The sequence below is a fragment of the Macrotis lagotis genome, chromosome 2 (assembly GCF_037893015.1).
Source record: "Macrotis lagotis isolate mMagLag1 chromosome 2, bilby.v1.9.chrom.fasta, whole genome shotgun sequence".
In the NCBI taxonomy this organism is placed as follows: Eukaryota; Metazoa; Chordata; class Mammalia; order Peramelemorphia; family Peramelidae; genus Macrotis; species Macrotis lagotis.
In genome coordinates, this window is record NC_133659.1 from 183,438,773 (window position 1) to 183,464,928 (window position 26,156).

General features: G+C 35.0%; 1 protein-coding gene across 2 annotated transcripts in view; it reads right to left on the reverse strand.

Annotated features, from left to right (window-relative positions):
- The window catches only part of UTP18 (UTP18 small subunit processome component), a 42,213-nt gene that overhangs the window by 13,341 nt on the left and 2,716 nt on the right, over positions 1 to 26,156 (reverse strand). Inside the window, exons 1-10 of one of the 2 annotated variants that reach the window (XM_074223702.1) lie at positions 24,120 to 25,314; positions 22,992 to 23,098; positions 22,624 to 22,719; positions 20,301 to 20,368; positions 18,897 to 18,985; positions 17,163 to 17,288; positions 16,863 to 17,037; positions 7,205 to 7,305; positions 6,712 to 6,802; positions 3,736 to 3,859 (exon numbers count right to left, since the gene is read on the reverse strand). In XM_074223702.1, the coding sequence (XP_074079803.1) occupies positions 3,736 to 3,859; positions 6,712 to 6,802; positions 7,205 to 7,305; positions 16,863 to 17,037; positions 17,163 to 17,288; positions 18,897 to 18,985; positions 20,301 to 20,368; positions 22,624 to 22,719; positions 22,992 to 23,098; positions 24,120 to 24,221 (1,079 nt within the window). In that variant the 5' untranslated portion in view covers positions 24,222 to 25,314. Of the gene's footprint in view, positions 1 to 3,735; positions 3,860 to 6,711; positions 6,803 to 7,204; positions 7,306 to 16,862; positions 17,038 to 17,162; positions 17,289 to 18,896; positions 18,986 to 20,300; positions 20,369 to 22,623; positions 22,720 to 22,991; positions 23,099 to 24,119; positions 25,315 to 26,156 lie in introns of those variants that run through there. The other variant, XM_074223701.1, reaches the window with a different exon arrangement.

Here is a 26,156-nt window from a genome sequence, read left to right on the forward strand (position 1 = left end):
CCTAAAAAAAAAATACTTTGTATATGGAATGGCTTTCTCAGAGGAGGATGACAGGAATACTGGGGATAACTATGATGATGCAAAAAAAAAGAAGACAAAGTTAATAAGCTAATAAGAATTATAGGGTGAGATGTTAGGATAACTTACGGAAAAGAAAAGTTTCATATGAATTTGGATATAGTTTCTCAAATAAAACCCACTGTCCACAGATAAAAAATATATTTGTCTCCACCTAAAAGAATTGAGCAAAGAAAAAGTAACAAACAGTAGTAAAAAAGGAAACAACTGGTTATCAGAAAATGCCTGATTTTCCAGATGGAAGGTCCTTAATGAAAAGAAAAGAGGTTTGTTCAGGATATTACAACAGCTCAAAAGGAACACAAGTAACAGGAAGACACTGAGGCCCAAGGAGACCAAATAATTCACCCAAAGATTCTTAGATATTAAAGAGATTCAAATACCAACTAAGAAAAGTAGAGAAGCAGAACTTAGAAATATTACTTTGTGTTTTACATTATCTCATATTTCACATCTCTTAGAGGTAGGTGCTGTTATGCTTTTATGACTAAGGAAACTGAGGTAGACAGAGGTTAAGTAACTTGCCCAGGGTCATCCAGCTATGAGGTGTCTGAGAACACATCTGAACTGAGGTCTTCCTGACTCCAGGCCTTGCACTCTATCCTCTACACTATTAACAAGCCCTGGCTCCAAATAATGCTGCTGTCTCCCATTTGGCAACAAATAGAACAAGGACTCTGAATGTGTTGCATTTGGGTTAAGAATGTTATAGAGATCACACAACTATTAAGTAATTGAAGTCAGATTTGAACTCAAAAAATGAATTTTCCTGACTCGAAACTCAATACTCTTATCTACTGTGCCATCTATCAAATCACCTCTCTCTGGCCTGGCCATCATTCTCCTGGTATTGATGTACTGTCACCCACCTGTTAGGGTATAAGAGTCTTACAGAGACTATCTACATTTGGTTTTTCTATTTTCTATGAAAGCAAATATGCATGCATTCAAAAAATGCTTTCATTCATTCCTTCATCATTAAAAATGGATAATTTTGATTACATAAATTGAAAATATTTTACACAAACCAAAAGAATTTAAAGAGAAAAGTTAATTGGTTAAAAAATAAACTTCAACAATGTATTCTAATAAAGATCTGTCTTGCAAGATATATAAGGAATTGATATGTATGCATGTGTAAGAGTAAGAGACAATAGTTATGTAAATAAATAATTCTCAAAAGAAGAAATCCAAGTTAACAAACCACATGAAAAGATTCACCAAATTACCAAGTTTGAAAGCATAGGTTAAGAGTGGAGGAAAAAAAACAGATAAAGGATGCTATAAGGGGAAGCTAGGTGGCGTAGTGGATAAAGCACTGGCCTTGGAGTCAGGAGTACCTGGGTTCAAATCCGGTCTCAGACACTTTAATAATTACCTAGCTGTGTGGCCTTGGGCAAGCCACTTAACCCCATTTGCCTTGCAAAAACCTAAAAATAAATAAATAAAGGATGCTACAGAGAGATGATAAGTAGGAAAACACAATCCTCAGGAAACAGGAAGGGATAGAATAGGAAAAAAGCTTAACTAGAATAGCTAGCTTTAGAGGAGAGACATTTTTCCTGAGACTAGACAGAAGGACAGCCTCAATCCTCTCAGTAAAGGGCTGAGATCTATCCACTAAATGAATGGAAAGAAGGAAAAACTGACTCTCTCAGAACAGCCAAGAGAGTTCCAAGCTGGCAATCAAAAATAACATGATATCAATAATAGTTTCCCTTCAGTGTATCATGAAGGGTTTTCACATTTACCCTTTCATCTTTATAATGACCAGACTAAGGGAAAATCCTTTAATATCTATTTTATAGATGAGGAAAGGAAGGCACAAAGAAATAAGTTAGCTGATTTGCAAGATTCCAGTTTGTGAGTGGCAGGGCAAAGACCACTATAAAGACCTGATTTCCAGTCTCTATTCTTCCAATAAATAATGCTATCTGTCTTATTAAAATATAGTTTCGTTTTAAGATCTGAAAAAAAAAACATGTCCAGGTAATATGGATAATCCAAGCTAACTTTAGATGTTTCAAACACTGCCTTATGTGAATAAACCTTTATCCTACTTACATAGTATATAGTATATTCTCACACCAGCATCAAGACAACAGCAAAAGGTGCTGAAAAGGTGTCAGCCACTGAAATATTATTTTCATGAAGAGATGGATTGTGAAAAACTGTTCTAAATTAGCTTACTGGTTGGGGGGGGGCAAATCTGGGCACTTTTTAAGTGCCCTATGGGAACTCACTAATTAAGAGACAATCAATTTCTGGGATGACTACATGTAAAAATGCAAAAAACATAAGATTGGGCGACAGGAAATGTGAGTTCTAGACCAGCCTTTGTGAAAAAAAAAAATATCGCTAGGCAAATCATTCAACTGCTTTGAACCTCAGTTTCCTATTTGCAAAATGAGGGGATAAAACTTGATGTTCTCTCAAGTTCCTTTTAGGTGTAAAAATATAATTCTTATAAAACTGGATTTTTTTTATATAATACTACTATATGAGTAATAACTACTTTTTAATCTATAAACATCATTCAGAATTCTTAAGATTCGACAGCAAACCAACTCATTTATTCTCCCATAGGTTAAATTCTTCCTGTAACCTCCATTCTGGGGAAAGTTCACAGAACAACCAAACCTTGTTCTCCAGATTTAACCACCATGCCTCTGCTTATATACCACCCTACTCCCAACCTGATTTTCAGTTTCTCTTCTGTATAAAGTCTTCTCCAATTATAAGCAGAGAGCCTGGATTAAAGTTAAGTGCTTATATAAACATTTGCCAGTTGATGACTAAACCCCTTACCCAGACCCTGAAAACAGAGTGAGTATTCTATTCTTATCTTCCTGATGAAGAAAGTGATGTTCCAAGAAGCAATGAGTTTCCTAAGGTTGAGAGGATACAAGTGACAAAGTTAAGAGAACTTGAGTTTTCTGTCTCCAAATCTAATGTTCTTTCCATTATGTATACTTTTTTGTGGGAAAAAAAATTGCTTTTAATACAGAAAAAAAAGTATAAATTGGAAAGAGATAATGGGAAGGAAAAAAGAAAAGAATAGTCAAGTGAAGGAAAACTTAAATAATGAAAAAATGCTTCAAAGTGATAAGAAAAACAAAATTTATGTTACTTGAGAAAAAGTGTCTTGTTATAAAAGATGATTTTCTCAGTCCATTCTAGTCTATCAAAATCTCTTTGGAATGAGACTCTGTCAACCAATGTGTTAAAACCCCATCTAAGTCTAGAGCCATCTGCAAATTTGATAAGCAAGTCATATAAATCTTCATTCAAAAAAGCATTAAAAATGTTAAATAACCATAAGAACAATGATCCATTCCTAGGTACTCCACTACAAAATTCCTCCTCCAGCAGCAGAAGGATAAAAATAGTTATACAAACACTGGAACATGGCAAAACTTACTTAAATTATAAAACAAAATATAATTTTAAGATCACCCTGCATTTTCAAGAGCTGCAATAGAAACACTAAAATTAAGACAGTTGTCATGATAATAAGCAAAAAGTATATCTGAATTTAGGTTATCAATACAGCATTTTGAATTAATTCTATGAAAAACACATACCCTGCACTTAAGACAGCTAATATTATCATTAATTAATGTAAAGTGCTAAGATGCTACAACCTTTTTTACTCACCCACAAGCAACATATTGTCCATTTCTAGACACAGCAATGCTTAATCCACGCAAACACCCTTCATCAGTAAATTTGTTCAGGCACTTTCTACTATTCACATCCCAAATGTAAACTTCACCATCCACTGAATGACAGAACAAAAGGAGAAAGGTAATATTACAATTTTATAATCCTAAATCAAATAAACTCATCTGTCCTTGGAGTCTTAGAGGAGTTACCAGGGACACATATAGTAAGCACTACCCAGGACATTATGACAGCTAAAGGAGGCAGTTTTCACCTCAAATTAAGCCTAGGTCAGTGATAAAGAAAGTTATATTTCATGTATTAGGTTTTTAGATAATAAATCAGAGCTTTAAGTGCTAAATTTGCTAATTCCTATTAAGTTTGATAAGCATTCTTTCATTTTCTCTAAACTAGACCCCAAAATTAACTCTGTTCTTGTGTCCTGCCTTCTGCCTCAAGCCATCACCATGCCTGCACTTCCCTTTCAGACTCAGTTCCTACACTATTTTCACAAAATTCCCATTTATGATGCTATCTACTAAGCCAAACATTTCTGGAGCTTTTTGTTTGACCCCTTCTTTTTCTTAAGTATTAAACTTATGCATGTTGCTACTTTCTGTCCCCTGTACGATAAAAGTTCTCTGAGGACAAGGTCTGCATTGCTTTTGCCTCTGTATGTCCCTAGCCTAGTAAAGCACTATGCTAACTCTAAAAATGGGAACTTCTTAAAACAGCATATAATAAGAGTTCACTGCTATTTTGAGATTGCTTACATAAAGGTTGTAGCATCTTAGCACTTTACATTAATTAATGATAATGCTAGATAGCTTATATTTTTATCTGAAAGGGAAGTGCTGGCATGTCAGGTTTAGCAGTGGCCTGAGGCAAAAGGCAGGACACAACAACAGAGTTAATTTTGGGGTCTAGTTTAGAGAAAATGAAAGAATGCTTATCAAACTTTTAGGAATTAACAAATTTAGTATTTAAAGCCCTGATTTATATATGAACATATAGAGACAATTGTCATTTCTCAGATATTAGCATAAAATACATTTTTTTCCTCTAGTATACTTATATATATATTTAGGATTACATAGTGCTTTTCTCATACAACCAGGAAATAGGAAATGATTAATAGAAGGAAGGCACTAGAATTACGAGGGAGGGGAAAGGCTTCCTATAGAAAATGGGATTTTAGTTGGGATATAAAGCCAGTAATAGAGAAGAGGAGAGAGAGCATTCCAGGCCTGGGGGACAGTTAGAGAAAATTCCAGAACTGAAGACTGGTGAGTCTCTTTCATAAGACAGCTAGGAGGCCAATGTTACTACTGGTAGAAGAGTACAAGGCAGGACTAAGATGTAAGACTGGAAAGGTAGAAAGTGGCTAGGTTACAAAAAGCTTTGAAACCAAGTAGAGGATTTTGTATTTAAACCTGAAAGTGTCAGAGAGCTACCAGAGTTTACTGAGTAGGAAGGTTATATAATCAGAGTTGCTCTTTAGGGAACAACACTGCAATAGTCTGAGTGTGAGGGAGGAGGGCCTGCCCTAGAAGTGGTGGCCAGAATATTCGAGATGTTGCAAAAATCAAGTCAACAGGACTTGGTCATGCATTGGATATCTTCAAGGCCAAGGAGAACAGTAAGAAATTCCAGGTGACTCCTAAATTGTGAGTCTGAGGAACTGGGAGGATGTTACTGCCTTCTACAGTAATAGGAAGGTGGCTTGGGAAAGGGGAGTACTGGGGGAAAGATAGCAAGTTCTCTTTCAGATATGATGAGTATAAGATGTATGCTGGACAGGACATGCAGTTCTTCTCAGAAAGTTAGCTGAATAGCCAACAGCAAGACTGTAAGCCGGAAAGAAGGCTTGGCAGGATAGGAAGATCTGAAAATAATAAGTATAGAGTAGTTAGTTAAATCAATGGGAGCTGAGAACACCAAGTGAAGGAGGGAAGAGGGAGAGAGAAAATAGGGAACAAGGAAGAGAAGGGGATATAGAGCGAGAGTACCTTAGTACACCTATAATTTCAGAGGATACAGCAAAGGATTCTGAAAATGGATGGTTAGGTTTCATCAGATGATTAAAAAGGAGAACATGACACAAAAAAGGTTTAAGAACCTCAGTCCTAAAAGAAGTGCTAAAGACTGAAACTCTACTGAAAAAAAAAAAAGGACCAGTTCATTAATCTTTTCACAAGGTGATAAATACCACTGGCTGGGGACACCATATTAAGGCCTCTAAAGGTTTAGAGATGAAACTGGTCTCAAGGAATGACTCCCTACAATAACAAAGCTCAGGTCATTCACTGGGTTCATATAAGTAAAAAACATCCTTTACAAAGTAAATTCCTTGATAGGTCCTGAGTATGGTATTCAAAATGAAACCAAAAAGCTTTTACTAATAGTGATACTTTTTCTTATGCAACATCAAAACACCCTAGCTGCAAATCTTTATGAAATAAATTCTATAAAAACCTTCAGCATTCCTTTCCCCTGGATAACTAATAAGTGCATTCTACTTCACAAACTTAGACATTTCAAATCACATTTTCCTAATAATAAAGAAGAAAATTCAAAATGTTAGAACAGGCTGAAAAAAACATAACCAATAATTTTACATTTGTTTCAAGAAGTCTGATATAAACTGCTTCTTATAATTCAACATTCTCTTAATAGATGCTATTTATATAGCCTATATACCACTATAAAAATTACAGCAATATGTGACATCCTCATAAACTTTCACATAGCAAATCTTTCCATAAAAATTAAGATAATACCATAATAAATTTATTACTACTACCTGGAAAAAAAGATAAAAAGGGGTAAAGTTTGAATAAATCAAGATCTGAAGTTTAAAACTAGCAAGAAATGAAAATTCAAGAAAACAGAAATAAAATTTTAAAGTTTTTTGAAATACAAAGATTTTAATGAACACATTCATACCGTTCTATTAGTCATCAAACTTACCAGAGCTGGTATATATCTTTCTGCTATCTGATGAGAAAGTTGATGATGCTGCTTTTCCATTTATTTTCACACTGCCAATCAGTTCTTTCGTCTAAAAGATAAATAGGAATTAAAATTTTTTTTCAGGATTCCATTATGTAGTCTAAAAATAACCTATTTTTCATATGGCCATTTTCTCTTTTGCTCTTCTCTATTTTGAAGATTATCTGGCGGGGTGGCTAGGTGGGGCAGTGGATAGAGCACTGGCCCTGCAGTCAGGAGTACCTGAGTTCAAATCCAGCCTGTGTGGTCTTGGGCAAGCCACTTAACCCCATTAACCTTGCAAAAACTTAAAAAAAAAAAAGATTATCCTTCCCTAAGAATTCAGATTTTTTCAGTGGTCTAGGCTTCCTTACTTAAGAGCCCAGGGTCAAGTGTAGAACAATCTGGGAATGTTTAACAGTCCCAGATTGGGATACAAGAGAGGAAAAAAAAGAATTAGCAAAAAAGTCACCTTCATTGACAGTAGATGAAAATATCCTGAAGAACCATTTAACAGCAAAAAGGATCCATCTGGAGATACTTCAAAGTTTCTGACAAATTTCTCCTTTAAACCTTAAAAAAGGAACAAATGAATTCAAGAAGGACTAATCATTTCAATCAAGTTATTGGTTATTAATTACTTAAAGTCTTTCTAAGCTCACAGGACAACAGTTTAAAAAGGCCATCAAACTGTATAGAGTTGGACTGCAAAAGTGTGCAAGACAGGCTCGGTGAGCTTCAAAGAATGCCCCCAGGGTTTTTAAAAGCAACCAGAGATTAGTCCCCTGCAACATTACACAAGCTTACTCTGTCAGGAACAGAAGCAGACAGTTACATGGGCTACAGGGTATCCCTGCCCTCTTCCCAAGTCCTTCAATGTATCACTTCTATGTTGGCACCTACTGTGCCAACTACTATTCTCTTTAGGTAATAATTTACATTTAAAGTTTTAAAAGTACCTTCCAAAAAGGAGGAAAAATGCTGAAAGACTGAAATGGATCAGCCAGCATTCCAAATGAATTAACACACATGGAAACAATACCTGAGGTCTTGTAAGTAAAACAGTTATGGGATGCTGAGCAAAGCAGAAGTTCCAGAATACTGAAAAGCAAACGTAAAGAACAAAGGACACTTCTACAACCTTGCCATGTGAAAGAAGGATCAACATGATATAACTGCTATATACTCTTTGATTTTGGAGAAAAATCTAGTATAGTCTCTGACCTTTGTCAACTGAGTTCACTACAGACTGAGGCAGCAACACAAGGAGGGAATCACTCTTAAAGGAGTCTGCACACAGGTGTGTCACAGGATCTAATCAGCTGTGTCTCATATCCTGAGGCAGAAAAATAGTACAGAATGGAGATATGACAGTCTCCATTGAATATACTCAAACCTCCATGGTTTATGATGAAGAAAAGGTTGAGGTCTGAGAAAAACAACCCACATCAAAGAGTCAAGCCTCTTCTCAAGCTCTATAAACCCCTTCCCCATAAATAAAAAATTTGTCTAAGAAATTATCAATCCTACTCTAATTGGACAAAATAAGCTCACAATGACCCATGCCTTAACTGCCCTTGCTCTAAGGAGGTGGCTAAGGAACAACAACAAAGGTTCTCCCCCCCCCATACTTCTACACCACCCCAATAGAACTCCCTTTCAAAGACTTCAGTAATTTTCCAAGTTAAATAAAAGTTGGCTCTACTTTCTGAATGATACAGAAGTCAACATCATAGTGTAAGAAGATCATTAGAAAATGATCTTAGTGTGCTGTGTGGCTCCGGAGTCAGAACACTCCACTGAGCTATAATGGAAACTGCACCATCTCACCTGTAGTGAGGAGTCAAGAGTAAGAAGCAAGAGACAACTACTGCAAAGAATAAGCAAAGATCAGAGAAAGGGATATCTAAGATATGGACAAAACAGCAACATAGTAGTTTCAAAAGCCAAGACAAAATAGGAAAGCACTAAAGTCAGACAAGGAATCAACTCTCAAACAGATTTAAGACTGAACAAAAAAGGTGTTTTCACTGTAAAGAATGTAGCAATTTTATTGACTTCTTTTTTGAGCACCAAATATTTGGTGGAATTCCTTCTTTACTATTCTTGCAAACTATTGATGTAATATTGGAATTCATATTTGAATTGGAGAATTCACTCATGAATCCAAATGATTCTGGAATTTTTTTCTTTGGAAATTCATTTATCATTCAGAAATTTGTTTATTTAAATTCTTTATTTCTCTTTCTTTTAATTTTGATATGTAAACATTCATATTTCATAAAATTCTCAGCTTTTAGGCACCAGAGGCAAAGTGGATAGGATAGCGAACCTAAAGTCAGAAAGATTTGAGTTCAGATTTGACCTCAGAGACTCACTAGTGGCCCTGAATAAGTCAATCTATTTGCTTAAGTTGCCCCAACTGCAAAATAAGGATAATAGCACCTACCTTGCAAGATTGTTCTGAAGATCAAATGACTTAAGTATAAAAGTACTCAGTGGTTTAGTGTGACTAACACAGAATAGGTTGCTACATAAATGCTTATTCCCTTTCCTTTTCTTTCCCCTTAATGGTATATAGTTGGAACAAAATAATTTCAACAACCTTCTTCCTTTGTTATGAATTTTTTTCCATTTCTGAAAATAGTAGTTTGATTCTCCTCTAAAGGTTTTTTCAGGAAAAAAGGCTACTAGTTTTATTTAATAATTCAATGAGTTTTTTATTTTCAATTTTGTCAGTTTTCTAAATTTTCAGGATTTCTTTCCAGCTGTTTAAATAAGGTTTATAAATCTGTTAGTTTTCTAATATTTTAGGTTGCGTTCTCAGTTCACTGATGTGTTGTTATTTCCCATTTTTGTCAATAAAAATGTTTATAGATATTTGTTCTTTGACCCATCAATTTTCTGAGAATCACATTATTTAGTGCTCAGTTTATTTTTATTACTTTTCTCAGTGACCTTTAATTTAATATACATTTTACTGAAACAACAATGATAATTTCTGCCCCTTTTCTATTTTTGTGTCCAGTTAGAAGATTTCATTTCCTGAATACTATCTTTCAAGGACTGAATGCGATACAATTCTATTACAATGAAAATAAATTTGCTGAAGTAATACTAATCAGAAACTAACTAGCAGAAGTGAAAATAAGAAGGCAGAAGGAGCTGAGAGCCATATCTGCTGGATCAGCGGTGGGGCTGTACAAAGGGTAGGGCTTGGGTCCCCAGGGAAGCCATCCCTGGGCTCCTCGGGTCTGAGAAACTGAGTCCAGGCCTCATCCAAAACAAACAATTGCAAACTACTTCTGGCTCAGGCCCAGGTGGGTGAGCAAAAGAACCAGCCCAGCTGAGGAATGACCTCAGGCCAATGTGAAGCCCACCACTGATAGAAGGCTAAAGAATTCAATAGCTCCAATTCCCTCCCTCAAGCAGAGGGAGAAGGCCTCTCAACCAAGGTCACAGACACTCCAGAGAAAGCAACCAGCACCTCCTACTGGCCAGCCAGAGAAACTGCACTCAGTAAAGCCTTTAGAGATCCCAAGCCCAGGTGAACCAGCCCCCTCCAACTCAAGGTCTTAGCATAATGAAGAAGGGTCAGAGGGAAGGTGGATCCATAGAAAAATTCCTGGAAGGGAAAGACCCCAACTCAGAGAGACCTGGAACCTCTGAGGAGAATACAATCTGATCTCCAGCACAGAAAGACTTCCTCGAAGAAATAAGGAAGGAGCTTAAAAATTTGGGAGAGACAATTAATACCTTGCAACAAGAAAACAAAACCTTAGAAAGTATAATTGGACAAACACAAAATGAGAATAAATCTCTCAGATCCTCAAACGAGCAAATGCAAAAAGAAATTAATTCTCTCAAAACCTCAATTGGTCAAATGGAAAGCTCTTTCAAAAGTAGAATTGACCAATTGGAAAAGGAGTTGCAAGAGGTTAATGAAGAAAACTCCTCCCCCCCAAAAAAGAACAGAGTCTACAGAAATTAATGACTCCATGAGACAGCAAGAGTCAGTTAAACAAAATCAAAAAATAGAAAAAATAGAAGCAAATGTAAAATACCTCATCAACAAAACCACTGACCTCGAGAAAATAGATCGAGGAGGGGCAACCTGAAAATTATAGGACTTCCTCTAAACATTGAAGAGAAAAAAAGCCTGGACTTAATATTACAGGATCTAGTGATGGAAAACTGCTCTGACATCATGGAATCGGAGGGCAAAGTAGTTATTGAAAGAGTACATCGATCCCCACCAGAAAAAGATCCTAAAAGGAAAACACCAAGGAATGTTGTGGCCAAACTCCAGAACTATCAGATAAAAGAGAAAATCCTGCAAGCAACCAGAAAGAAACAATTTAAATATCAAGGAGCCACAGTAAGGATCATGCAGGACCTGGCTGCATCAACTTTAAGGGATCAAAGGGCCTGGAACGAGATATTTCGAAGAGCACGGGAGCTTGGAATGCAGCCAAGAATCTACTTTCCTGCAAAGCTGAGCCTTCTCTTCCAGGGAAAAAGATGCACATTTAACGAAATGGAAGAATTCCAAAAATTTCTGACGAAAGGACCAGAGCTAAACAGAAAATTTGAACATCAAACAGGAGGTTAAAGAGACAGATGAAAAGGTTAAAAAAAAGGGGGAGGGGGCGGTAAAAGGAAAAAAATGCAATCCAGTAAATTGAAACTGGCTATATTCCAGCATTGGGGGGGGGGGGGGGCACTCATAAATCCTGAGAAATGTAACTCTAACAGAGAGAATATACCTAGCCAGAAATGATGGACATCCATGACCTATCCATGAGACTGCTATCTAATGGGATGTAACTGGTTTAACCCCACTTGGGAGAAAGACTCTAATAACTCTCAGGAATTTTGACTCTATTCAATAGAATATACTGAACTAGAAGGAACAGACACTCAGAATTTTCTATGACCTAGATAGAATGATCTAAAAAAATACACTACCTCCCTAAAAAGGGGGACAGTAAAGAGACGGGAGGAGGGAGGGGATTGAATGGGACAAATCTCATTACACTAAGAGGTACAAAAAACCTATGGTAATAGAGGAGAAGAAGGGAGCAGAGCAGAAGCGCCTGAATCTTCTTCTCATCAGATTGGGCTTAAAGTCAACCTACACATACTCAGTTAACTTATAAAATGTCTAACTTTTCAAGTATTAAAAGGGGAAAAAGGGAGGGGGGGACAGAGAAAGGGAAGGGGAGTGGGGGAAATAAGGGGAAATAACAAAAGGAAGGGAAGGGGAAAAGGGAAAAAGGGAAAGGGGAAAGAAAGGGGAGGGTGTGATATAAGAGGGCAAACACACTGAAGGGGGCGATATTCAAAAACAAAATACTGGGGAATATGGATAAAAGGGGGGAGGAGGGGGAAAATACAAACAGAGGGAAGATAGCACAGAGGGCAATAAAGAATTAGCTATCATAACCTTGAATGTGAATGGGATGAACTCACCCTTAAAATGTAAGCAAATAGAGTGAATTAAAAAACAGAATCCTACAATGTATTGCTCACAAGAAATTCCTTTAAAGCAGAGAGATACATATAGAGTAAAGGTAAAAGTTTGGAGTAAAATGTATTTTGCTTCAGCTGAAGTTAAAAAAGCAGGGGTAGCAATCCTTATCTCAGACAAAGCAGCAGCAAAAAGAGATAGCATTAAAAGAGATAAGGAAGGAAACTTTATCCTCCTAAAAGGTACCATAGACAATAAAGTCATTTCAATATTGAATATATATGCACCCAGTGGGACAGCACCTCAATTCTTAGAGGAGAAGCTGAAAGAACTACAGGAAGATATAGACAGCAAAACTCTACTAGTGGGAGACCTCAACCTCCTGCTATTAGATCTAGATAAATTGAATCATAAAATAAACAAGAAAGAAATTAAGGAGGTAAATAGATTGTTAGATTGAATGGGGATAGAAAAGGAATATACCTTTTTCTCTGCAGTACATGGAACTTATACAAAAATTAACCATGTACTAGGACATAAAAACCTAATGATCAACTGCAGAAAGGCAGAAATAGTGAATACATCTTTCTCAGATCACAATGCAATAAAAGTCATATGCAATACTGGGCCAAGGAGATATAGACACAGAGCAAATTGGAAACTGAATAACCTCATTTTAAAAAATAAATGGACCAAAAAACAAATTATAGAAAGAATTAACCATTTTATCCTAGATAATGATAATAATGAAACAACATACCAAAACCTATGGGATTCATTCAAAGCAACTATCAGGGGATATATTATAGCTCTAAATGCTTATATGAATAAATTGGAGAAAGAGGAAATCACATGCAACTAAAAAAATTAGAGAAAGAACAAATCAAAAATCCCCAATCAAATACCAAATTAGAAATTCTAAAAATTAAAGAAATTAATAAAATCAAAAGCAAAAAACCTATTGAATTAATAAATAAAACCAAAAGTTGGTATTATGAAAAAAACAATTAAAATTGATAAACCTCTGGTCAATTTTTAATCAAAAAAAAAGAAGAAAAACCAAATTGCTAGTATTATAAATGAAAAAGGTGAACTCACCACCAATGAGGAGGAAATTAAAGTAATAATTCAAAATTATTTTGCCCAACTCTATGCCAATAAATTTGATAATCTAAGTGAAATGGATGAATATTTAAAAAAATATAAATTGCCCAGGTTAAATGAAGAAGAGATTAAATACCTAAACAACCCTATCTCAGAAAAAGAAATTCAACAAGGCATTATTGAACTCTCTAAAAAAAATCTCCAGGGCCTGATGGATTCACAAGTGAATTCTACCAAACATTTAAGGAACAATTGGTTCCAATCCTATATAAACTCTTTGGAAAAACAGGGAAAGATGGAACTCTGCCTAACTCTTTCTATGAAACCAATATTGTTACCTAAACCAGGAAGAGTTAAAACAGAGAAAGAAAATTATAGACCTATTTCCCTGATTAATATAGATGCAAAAATCCTAAATAAAATCTTAGCAAAATGACTACAACAAGTCATCACTAGGATAATACATTATGATCAAGTAGGATTTATTCCAGGAATGCAGGGATGGTTCAATATTAGGAAAACTGTTAATATACTCAATTATATCAATAACAAACCTATCAGAAATCATATGATCATATCAATATATGCTGAAAAAGCTTTTGACAAAATACAGCATCCATTCCTATTAAAAACACTAGAGAGTGTAGGAATAAATAGACTGTTCCTTAAAATAATTAGCAGTATCTATCTGAAACCATCAACAAGCATTATATTCAAGGGGGAGAGGCTAGAGGCATTCCCAATAAGATCGGGGGTCAAACAAGGGTGCCCATTATCACCACTACTATTCAATATTGTATTAGAAATGTTAGCATCAGCAATTAGAGAAGAAAAAGAAATTGAAGGAATTAGAATTGGGAAGGAAGAGACAAAACTCTCACTCTTTGCAGATGACATGATGGTCTACCTAGAGAATCCCAAGAAATCATCTTAAAAACTACTGGAAACAATTAGCAATTTTAGCAAAGTTCCAGGTTATAAAATAAACCCCCATAAATCCTCAACTTTTCTATATATGTCTAGCAAGAAACAGCAGGTAGAGCTAGAAAGAGAAATCCCATTCAAAGTAACCTCAGACAGTGTAAAATATTTGGGAGTTTATTTGCCAAGACAGACTCAGAATCTTTTTGAAAACAACTATAAAACACTTCTCACATAAACTAAATCAGATTTAAGTAACTGGGCAAATATCAACTGCTCATGGATAGTGAGAGCTAATATAATAAAAATGACAATTCTACCAAAACTAAACTATCTGTTTAGTGCCCTACCAATCAAAATTCCAAAACATTACTTTAATGAGTTAGAAAAAATTGTAAGTAAATTCATATGGGGAAATAAAAAGTCAAGAAATGCCAGGAGCTTAATGAAAAAAATGCAAACGAAGGTGGCTTAAGCACTACCCGAGCTAAAATTATATTATAAAGCATCAGTCATCAAAACTGTTTGATATTGGCTAAGAAATAGAGTGGTGGACCAGTGGAATAGACTAGATGTAAAAGCAGGAGAGGATTATAGTAATCAGCTGTTTGATAAACCCAAAGAGTCCAGCCATTGGGATAAAAACTCCCTCTTTGATAAAAACTGCTGGGATAATTGGAAGTTAGTATGGAAGAAACTTAGATTAGACCAACACCTCACACCCTTTACCAAGATAAGATCCAAATGGTTACAGGACATAGACATAAAAAACAATACTATAAGCAAATTAGAAGATCAAGGACTAGTCTCCCTGTCAGATCTATGGAAAGGGGAACAGTTTATGACTAAGGAAGAGTTGGAGAATATCACCAAAAACCAATTAGATGATTTCGATTACATTAAATTAAAAAGCTTTTGCACAGATAAAACCTATGTAATCAAGAGCAAAAGAAAAGTAGTAAATTGGGAAACAATCTTTACAATTAATGATTCTGACAAAGGACTCATTTCTAAAATATACAGAGAACAAAAAACCATTCCCCAAATGACAAATGGTCAAAGGATATGCAAAGGCAATTTACAGATGAGGAGATCAAAGCAATCCATAGCCATATGAAAAAATGCTCTAAATCATTAATTATTAGAGAAATGGAAATTAAAGCTTCTCTGAGGTACCACCTCACACCTCTCAGATTGGCCAGTATGACCAGGAAGGATAATAATGATCATTGTTGGAAGGGATGTGGGAAATCTGGGACACTATTACACTGTTGGTGGAGCTGTGAACTCATCCAACCCTTCTGGAGAGCTATTTGGAACTATGCCCAAAGGGCAACAAAAATGTGCATACCCTTTGACCCAGCAATACCACTACTGGGTCTATGCCCTGAAGAGATGAGGAAAAGGGATAAAAACATTACTTGTACAAAAATATTTATAGCAGCCCTGTTTGTGGTGGCAAAGAATTGGAAATCCAGTAAATGTCCTTCAATTGGGGAATGGCTTAGCAAACTGTGGTATATGAATGTCATAGAACACTATTGTTCTATCAGAAACCAGGAGGGACGGGATTTCAGGGAAACCTAGAGGGATTTGCATGAACTGATGCTGAGTGAGATGAGCAGAACCAGAAAAACACTGTACACCCTAACAGCAACATGTGGGTGATGTTCAACCTTGAAGGACTTGCTCATTCCATCAGTGCAACAATTGGGAACAATTTTGAGCTGTCTGCAAAAGAGAGTGCCATCTGTATCCAGATAAGGAGCTGTGGAGTTTGAACAAAGTACAAGGACTATTCCCTTTAATTTGGGGGGAAAAAAAACAGATATCTTATTGTCTGATCTTGTTACCTCTGAGAATTCTGTTCTCTTTAAGGATATGATTTCTCTCTCATCACACCCAATTTGGATCAAGGTACAACATGGAAACAAAGTAAAGACTGAAGGAGTGCTATCTGTGGGGTGGGGGTGGGGGGAGGAAAGCAAGATTGGGGGAAAATTGTAAAACTCAAATAATATCTTTAATAAAAAAAAATTTAAAAAAAAAGACTTAGTCTTGCCAGAAAAAAAAATGACACATTATGACTCAATTTCATTGTTGTTCTAAAAATATTATAATTCTAGTTTTTAAAGGTTTTCATAGCAATATATTTAATTATAAAGAATTTGAAACAATCTAAACAGAAGAATGATGAAATAAATGTCGGAGCACTAATCTAATGGTCCAAATCTGTGATTTCATCAAGGTATATATAACTCCTTGAGAATACTCCCAGTACAAATACAGATTTGTAAACTAACTCAAAGTATTGCATGGATCAAAAAGTCAGCATAAGATAAGAAACCTAACCTGATTAAAAATCTTCCAGACTGAGATCAGCGATGGCTTTTTATCCACTTATGCTGTGACGTCTCTCAATAGTAAAATAGTCAGAAAATCAAATGGATTCAACTACATAGTGCAAATTTGTAGCTAAATACCAAACAGTATACTTGAAACAACTGAAAATACCAAGTTAACCACCCTGGACATTTTAGGAAGCCTAAGGAATAGTTGTTACAAAAACCTTAATAAAATTCACTAAAATCTCAAAAGAAACAAACATGGCAATACTGTTCTCTGAAAGCCTTACCCCTTACTTGATGAATAGGAATTACATTTCCACTCATCATGTCATATACATAAAGTATCTTGCTCAGATTGCTTGTGGCTAGCACTTCTTCTCCATTGGCACTGAAACGGGCCCTATGGACAGGAAATTGTTCTAAATAGATGCTCTGGATTTTAGGATTTGTTTCTCCATCAACCTGTCAAGAAAATGGAGAACAATTCCTCTGGTTATTACAATGTCCTCACCTCTTCTCCTAAACACATGCACAAGTAGTTCCTGTGCCATTACCACCATTCAGTCTCCATAAAAATGAATGCATGCCTGAAACAGGGATACAGCATTATCCAATCCAGCAACCATAATAACTTGAGCACAAGGGTGGAACTGCACTGATGAGATCTTAGCAGAAGAAGGACGTTCAGCATTTGCATTCAAGCAGCTCTTCATCTGTGAAGAAGGGAAACAAAATGAACATGACATGTCTAACACACTTATAAGGAGAAGAAATCAGTAGCTGGTTAATTTCCAACACTGATTCTCCTTTGCATAGAGTAGGGGTTTAAGGTTTACTATATTGTAATTATACATTATTGTACATTACATATTATGTATATAATTTATATTATATATCATATCATCATATTGAGTTTAATATTTATTAGATTGAATTATAAGGATAAAGGCTTCTTTAGCTCAGAGGAATAAAACATCTTTTGAGCATAGATAAGTGGAGTGGAAAAGATCCAAGAGACTGAAAATGATACCTGGATTCTAGTCCTGGCTCTTCTAACAGGTAATAACTGTGTGACCTAAGGCAAGTCTTAACTGCTCTGGGGCTTGATTTCTTCCTTCTATAAATTGTGTCCATATGTGTTGGGAGTAGGAGGAGATGGGGAGAAAAAGCTAAGACAATCTCTAATACTTTTATATGAGGAGGAAAATTTGATCCATATATTGGCATTTGGTTTTAATTCTGCTCTTCTTTCTTTCCCCTACAATTCCCTTTTTATTGAGAGGAAAAGTAAAAATTCCTTAGTTAGAATCACAAAGATCCAAGAAAAAAAATACCTAGGTTTCTCAACTCCAAATGTCTGGACCTCGATAGTACTTCCTAAGTCCAATCCCTTTAAAATTACATAGCCTAATTAAAAATGTGCATACCCTTTGATCCAGCAATACCACTATTGAGTCTATAACCCTGAAGAAATCATGAAAAAGGGCAAAGACATCACTTGTACAGATTCATAGCAGCCCTGTTTGTGGTGGCAAAGAATTGGAAATTGAGTGAATGTCCATCAATTGAGGAATGGCTGAACAAATTGTGGTATATGTATGTTTTGGAACACTATTATTCTATTAGAAACCAAGAGGGATGGGAATTCAGGGAAGCCTGGAAGGATTTGCATGAACTCATGCTGAGGCCAGATGAGCAGAACCAGAAGAACATTGTACACCCTAACAGCAACACGAGGGTGATGATCAACCTTAATGGACTTGCTCATTCCATCAGTGCAACAATCAGGCACAATTCTAGGGTATCTGCGATGTAGAATGCCATCTGTATCCAGAGAAAAAATTGTGGAGTTTGAACAAAGACCAAAAAACAAACCATTTTTCTGATAATGTACTTTGGCTATCTCTTATACTTTATTTTTTTTCCTTAAGGATATGATTTCTCTCTCATCACATTCAACTTAGATCAATGTATACTATGGAAACAGTGTGAAGATGAACAGACTGCCTTCTGTGGCAGTGGCGGGGGAGGGAAGTGAGATTAGGGGGAAAATTGCAAAATTCAAAATAAATTTTAAAAAATTAAAAAAAATAAAATTACATAGCCTCAAGTGAAAAAAAGAAAATCCACAAATATTTATGAAGATAAATAGGTAGAAAATGTGCCCTATCCCCAAGGATGGAATAATATTCCAAGAATATCTCTAGACTCAAGAACTAGAATGCATCATGAACTTGCTCAGGATACTAAGAACTTATGGTACTATGCGGGATTTGTACAGAGATCATAAAAGCACATTAAATTAATATTCACTCTCCTACCTGCAGGATTCCATGTGGTAAAGAATCTGATGTGGATATAAAATTTCCCGTCCTTTTCAAGAGGTCATCTTCATCCTCATCACTTTCATCTAAAATAAAGAAACTCATCAATAACCACAGGAAAAATATGTACAAATTACTAATAAAAAGAGAAATGAAAACTAAATCAATTGAAATTCTAGTTCACACTTGAGAAAGATTAAAAAAAGGGAAAAACCAATTGTCAAAGGGGCTATGAGACTACATTCATAATGCTGCACAGTTTAGTAAAGCTATGAATGGTTAGTCATTCTGGAAAGCAATTTGCAGAGACACATGAAAAAGTTACTAAACTTTGATGCAGAATTATTAGATAAAAAGAAAAAGGACTCAAAAGCAAAAATATTTTTATTAGTGTATTTTGAGGTAACAAAAGAATTAGAAATAAAGTGAATCCCTATCAGGAATGATTAAATAAATTAAGTTACATAAATATAATTAAATACTATTGAAACATAAAAAGTGATAAAAGGGAGAAATTAAGAGAAACATGAGCAAAATCATGTGAACTGATCCTGAGTGAAATGAACAGAACCAAAAAAATAACATATACAATTGTCTATAATATTAAAGAAAACAACTTGAAAGACAAAAAAGTGTTAATGGACCTTTTTGTTAAATAGAATTTAGCAGGAAGTTCAAAAGAAGAGTAAGACCAACAAGGACAGTTTTAGTACTATTAGATTAAATAAATTTTTAAAAAGCTGTATGTAATATATTCATGGTTTCCACATAACCCTTTTTCCTGTTTGTTGTATGTGGAAATGTATGTTAACAATTGTCATATATAAAAAAGAACTCAATAAGAAAAGGGGAAAATAAATCAAACAAGGTCCACAGGTGATTATTTTCCCCAATGAGTAAGTTATACTTGACTGCAACTATCCCAAATTTCTATATTTCTTTTTTAAAAAAAATTTAAATGGCAGAATGAATCAAGAGTAAAAAAAAAGAGAAGATACTAAGTTGAAACTCACATGGCTAACACTGAATTCTTAAACTTTCAAATGACAATCAAGATTCAAGAAGATCATGAAAGAAAAGGATAAATGAATCTAATCAAATTATACGTGTTTCTCCATTACATTTCAGGTCCTCCTAAAAAAAAATTTGGAAAAAAAATTTCACTATAAGGTATAACTACAAGGTGAAGGTATACCCACTTGAAAGTTATTTATATTAAAAAAAAATCACCAACCAAAAAAAAAAAACAAAACCCAAACCCTAATGTATTGCTCAATACAAATCAACAGTGCACTGTGCCTTTCTACAAGTATTTTTTAAAAACTAAAATATAGTATTGGGCCTCATGAATATGATACCCAAAATTTCTCCCCCCTCCAAAAAAAGAGAAACAATGGTTACCTTCTGAATGTATCTTCTTCCTGCTAATCTCTGCCCAGGCAGGTGTTCCACCCATTGCATGCTGAAATCTAAACAGAATAACAAAAGGCACACTTTCTTGGTAACTACTTTATGGTTGCTAGAATACATAACAAACAGGGATATAGGATGTGAACTACTCCATGAGTTTATAACAAGAATATCATCCTTGTTAATATCTCACATAATATCATTAGTACACATATTATACAACTGAGAGCTAGAAAATGACTTTAGAAAACTAGTTAATTAAACTTTTTAATTTTATAAAGAAAAAGGAGACATAAAGATGAAGAAATTTGCCAAAAATCACACTGCTAGTCAAAATGATTACCAGGATTTAGTGAAGTCTTCTGATTGTCATTTCTAGATGTATGACTTCTTTCCTTTATCTATTCTACCAAAATATTACTCCTCCGTAAATCACTCATTCCTCACCCTAAATATCTCCTATTAATTTTTTATTACTCGGTAACATACTAGGTTTGCTATTTTTCCTTATTATGTCAAAACATTCAACACTGCAGAAACTACATCCTTTGCACAGCATTATGGGACATAAAGATGAAGTAATTTGCCAAAGATCACACTGCTTGTCAAAATGAAAATCAGGATTTATAGTGAAGTCTTTCTGATTTGTCATTTCTAGATGTATGACTTCTTTTCTTTATCATTTCTACAAAAATATGAATCTGTAGCTCACTCATTCCTCACCCTAAAAAAAACTTAAACACTCTGAAATATACCTATTTTTTTATTATTCAATAACATACTAATCTGCTATTTTTCTTTATTATGTCAAAACAACCAAGACTGCAAGAATTAACATCCTTTGCACAGCATTAAGTTAAATGTAGAAGTACAGAGAAGTCTTTGGAGGATGAAAACCTATGTTTCATTAAAATCTATGTTTCATTACTATGGGAAAAAACCTGCCGCTTAAGAAATTAATCCATCAGGGTTTTATTCCCATTTCAATTTTCAAATCTAAATAGTTTGCATTAACACAACTTAGAGTATCATTTAATTCTCTAATAATTACTTTTCACAGTAAATAGCTCTCTACTGTAGTGCTATGCATTTAAAATCATTCTTCTGAGAAGGGGTTCATAGGCTTTCCCCAACGGCCCAAGAGGCTTGCAACACAGGATATCTTCCCTTGATAAATAACAAAATATGATGAAGAATGTGTTTGAATTTCATAGGTTTTTGTTAATAGCCTCAACCTCTCTTTTCTTCTTTTGGTAATTAATCAAAAAATGAGATATTAATTCAAAAAACTATCATTCCTCACAATGCAAGGATAAATGGAACCCATATCTGCTAATTGTTCTTCATTGAAATATCCAACTTTAAGTTACTTGTAAACCACAAGTGGAGAACATTTTTTAAGATACAAGAGAAGGAAACTCCAACCTAACAATTTCATTCATGAAATGAGGGCACGTACCTTATTTATTCCTTCCAATAAATAAGGACACATACCTTATTTATTTCTTCAGTTGTTAAAGTTTAAATATCAACTAAAAAGTCCTATATTTGTGATATTGCTTCCTGAAAGTTTTTTCCCCTCTGTGTATCTGATTCTCCATTAGTTTCTATTCCTTTTGTATAGTTCACCTACTCTCTTCCCGCTTTATCCCATCCTGCTGTCTCTCCTAACACATTCATTCACAAGCATGTTATCTCCAATGCTACAATATATTAAGACACTGTAGGATAGCCAAAATGTAAGACAATCTCTTCTCATTGTCATTTGTATAGCTGTTTTTAAATGTAAAAAATAAAAGTAATATGTGTTTATATTTCTCTCTAAAAAAGTGAAATTAGTTTTGACTTGTAAATCCTTTGATTGATCTTGGGGATCAGTGGCCAATAGAAAAAAAAATCTATCCCAACAAAAAGTATCTTTTTGAGTCATAAATAATATAGAGCCCTCTGAGGGCAACAATTCAGTTACTCAAGTGCTCTAAGATCTGCAAAGAACTTTCCTAACAACACTGGGTAGATACGCTTAAGTGTTACTACTTCCATTTACCAATTTAGAAAAATGAGTATGACTCCAATGAGTTCAAACTCACTGTCCAAAATCAAAGTTTGTCATCTGGCATAGAAACTCAAGTCTCGTCTAATTCTAACACACTTTGTGGTTAACCATTGATGTTCTACAGAACATACAATTTCTAGCAGTTAAAATACACTCTTCAAAGTAAGATTTACATAGCCAATAACCTTTCATTATCATCAAAACATTGAAAGTTTCAAAATATTACAGACAATAAGTAAATCATACAAAAATACTTACTCTTCTTTAAGTCTCCTTTGAAGTTTGTCTTTTGAGAGTTTCTTTTCTCTTGCATTTTTTACCATATTTTTCCGAAATCGATGCATCATGTCAATTCTACAAAAAAAGAACAGCATTATCTGAAAATTCAACATTTTTGTTGCCTTTGGTTTTTGAAACATAATGCTGTTTAAGGTCCTAGATTCCACATACTTGCTCTCATTGACTAAATGACAAAAAGATTTTTTTAAGTATCTGATAATTATAGTTATAATTACAAGATTTATAAAAGATATTTTATCCCATGGAAAATTAACATATCAAATAGTAATTCATCTATGTAAAAAAGAATTTCAATTTCCAGAAATGAATGTATATTCTTAACTTACTCTTCCTCATCATCGTCAGTATCCACCCAAGCTGGCTTCTTTTTGGAAGGAATATCATCTGCTTCATTTTCTATGTCTGAGTCACTAGAGTCTTCATGGATACCATCCTAATGTATAACAAGAATAAATTTAACTAGCACTGATTATGTGTCATCTTCTGTGAAAGGCAACCTAGCATGGTTGATAAAACTCCAGCTTTGGGGATTAGGAAAACATCATGGTACAGTATACCAAAGGCCATGGGTTCAAACCTGGCTTGTGATGCTCTAACCTTAAGACATTAGGCAAATCATTTAATTTCCCTAGGCCTCATTTGCTTGATCTGTAAATTTATGATTCAATGATTTTATGGTGTTTATGAACTGACACATTACTTTTATGTGATAATGAGTAAGTCCAACTTCTCAGAGGCACAGAAAATACTTTGAGATGAAGTTATAAAAGGCCTTGACCATGTTGCCCCCTACTTCATTAACTCCAGCAGCTCCTATTACTCCAGGAACAAACATAAAGTTCACAAGTTGCCAATTAAAAACCCTTCCTAATCTAGGTTCTTCCAGTCTTTTTTCTTACACTTAATTACCCTCCCTGGACTCTAGGTGTTGCTGTTCCTCCCAACACCTGCCTTCTTGCTGCTGTTCATATGTGACACTCCATCTGCAAACCCAGCATTCTTCACTAGTTGTTCCCTATGCTTAGAATGTTCCTCCTAGTCACCTCTCTTTCCTAAATTCCTTCAAAATTCAGCTTAAATCTCATTTTCTACAAGAAACATTTAACATTCTTCCTTCCTGCCTCTTCCCTCTGACATTATCTGCCATTTATTCTGAATCCATATATCTTGTACAGACATTTATATTAGAATTTGAGCTCCTTAAGGGTCAAGTATTTTGTTTTTGCCTTTGTGTACATACCACTTGGCACTGTGCCTGGTATATAATAAGCACTAAATAAATGGAATTCCATCTAGTCAATGATCTATCCCTCTCTCTACTCCCAATTCCCAGAAAAAAGTCTGGGTAACTAACAATTTACAATCTAATAAAAGAAAAAGAACAGGGACTATATAGGGACTAGATCTGTCATTTCACTAGTACAGTATAAGTAATCCTGTGATAAGGAAACCACCTGCCAATGTAAGTTGGTGCCTTTCTGAGATGTTAAGGTACTTGCCCAGGGCCTTCTTTCTGACTTTAAGGACAATCCTCTACTACATACTACATACATCATTATGCTCTTTTAAGGGAAGAAAACTTTGTATAAAATAACTATAAAAAAGGGAAAATAAAATAAATGCAAAAAATTGTCTCAATTAAACTTCTCCCTTTCTATTATAATGGGTGGTAGAATGCTTTGAGTGCCAACTCTACTGATGAGATAAAGGATGGAATGTCAATGACAGAAAGTTCTATGAGAAACAGCAGAAAATGAAAAGGCTCAAGAAGACCAGCAGAGGTCCCTGGTTAGGAAAAGAAAAATGGGACTGTCAAGGAGAGAAGGTCAGCAGCAAGCAAAAAGCAAAAGATCACCAAGGAAAACAACAAAAAGTGAGTACTAATTAAAGTAAGACAATGGACAAAAATTGCCAAGAAATACAAAGGGAAGGAAAATGATGGGGTTAAGCAACTGAAAACATTCACATATGATAATTCATTCAATAAATGCTTGAGTGTTACACATTGCGCTAGTTGTTTGAAAAGGCACAAAGGAAAATAGGACCCTGATCTCAATAAGTTTACAATCTAATTGGAGAGTAAGACACCACATTCATTGCAATATCACTTCTCTAGCCGTATAACGACTTAGGATAGTTCACATCAGAGTTCACTTCATTCTAAACTTTTTAATTCTCGATTCTTTGCTCAGGAAAAAACCTATCATACAAAATACACCAAGGAAACAATACTCTACCTGCCCTCAATTCCACGATTTAGGACATAAGGAGTCCACTAACATCCTCAGAATCCAACTCTGTTCAAAGTACAGGACCTTCCATTGTAATACTTAATTTCCTTTCTCAATTACTAAAGTTCTATCCATCTCCTAGGGTCAAAAGTTAATCATCTTAGCTTCTTTCCACCACATCTCCTACATAAAATTTCATCAAATCTCACCATTTTTCCCCAAGTGGTGCCCACCTGGCACCACTCTAGACCAGGCTAGACTACCTCATGCCAAGTCTATTGTCAATCTCTTCACTGGTTTCCCAACTGTCCTGCTACCTGTCTCTGGTTCTGCAGATCTCAATTTATTCATGCCAATTTCTCTATCTTAAGAGCAAGCAATCTCCAAACTCCTCTGCCAAATCTTTATGAAATTCCATCATCTGACCCCATTCTCCCTCTCCCATTTAGTTTTCCTCTAATATCCCACCCCCACTCTCTGGCTGCAGTCCTCACTGAGACCTACTACATACTATGATCTTTCCAACAATCTGCTGTTCCTCCTACCTCTATGCCCTGTACTTTCTTACACAAGATATTCTGAACTGCCTCCTCCAGAATCTTCTAGAACAACGGTCACCAAACATTTTTGATCATACACCCCCTAATGATTAAAAAACTGCAATACATTTCCACCATGTATATTTATTTATTTATAATTTATACATATGTACTACTACTGTACTGATAATTATGTACTCACAAAACTTAAAAGAGAACTTAAATAAGGATGGAATAAAGATGGAAGAATATTTGATCTTAGTGTCAGTAAAAGTCACTGGAGTTTACTGAATAGGGAAATATGTTCAGACCTGTACTTTAACATTTGCATGGAAGATGGATTGAAAAAAGGAGGAAAGTTGAGGGAGACCAATTAGGAACGTAACTTTCCAGGAGGAAGATGATAAGGTTTTGGATAGGAGCTGTTTTGAGTAAAGAAAACAGATTCAAGAGATATTGTGAAGGTAGCAATAGCAAGATTTAACAACTGACTGGCTATATTGAGTGAAGGAATATAAGTTGAGAAGATGGATGACCAAAAAATGTTGGGAAAATCAAAAGAAACAGAAATTCAGAAGTAAAATGGATTGGGGGGGGTGTAAAAGATTGTTTCAGATATGCTGAGTTTGAAATGTTCGTGGAATTTCCAGTTCAAAATGTCTAATAAACAGTTCAGCAAAGAAAGCATTCCTAGATATATTTGGGAGTCATCTGCATAAAA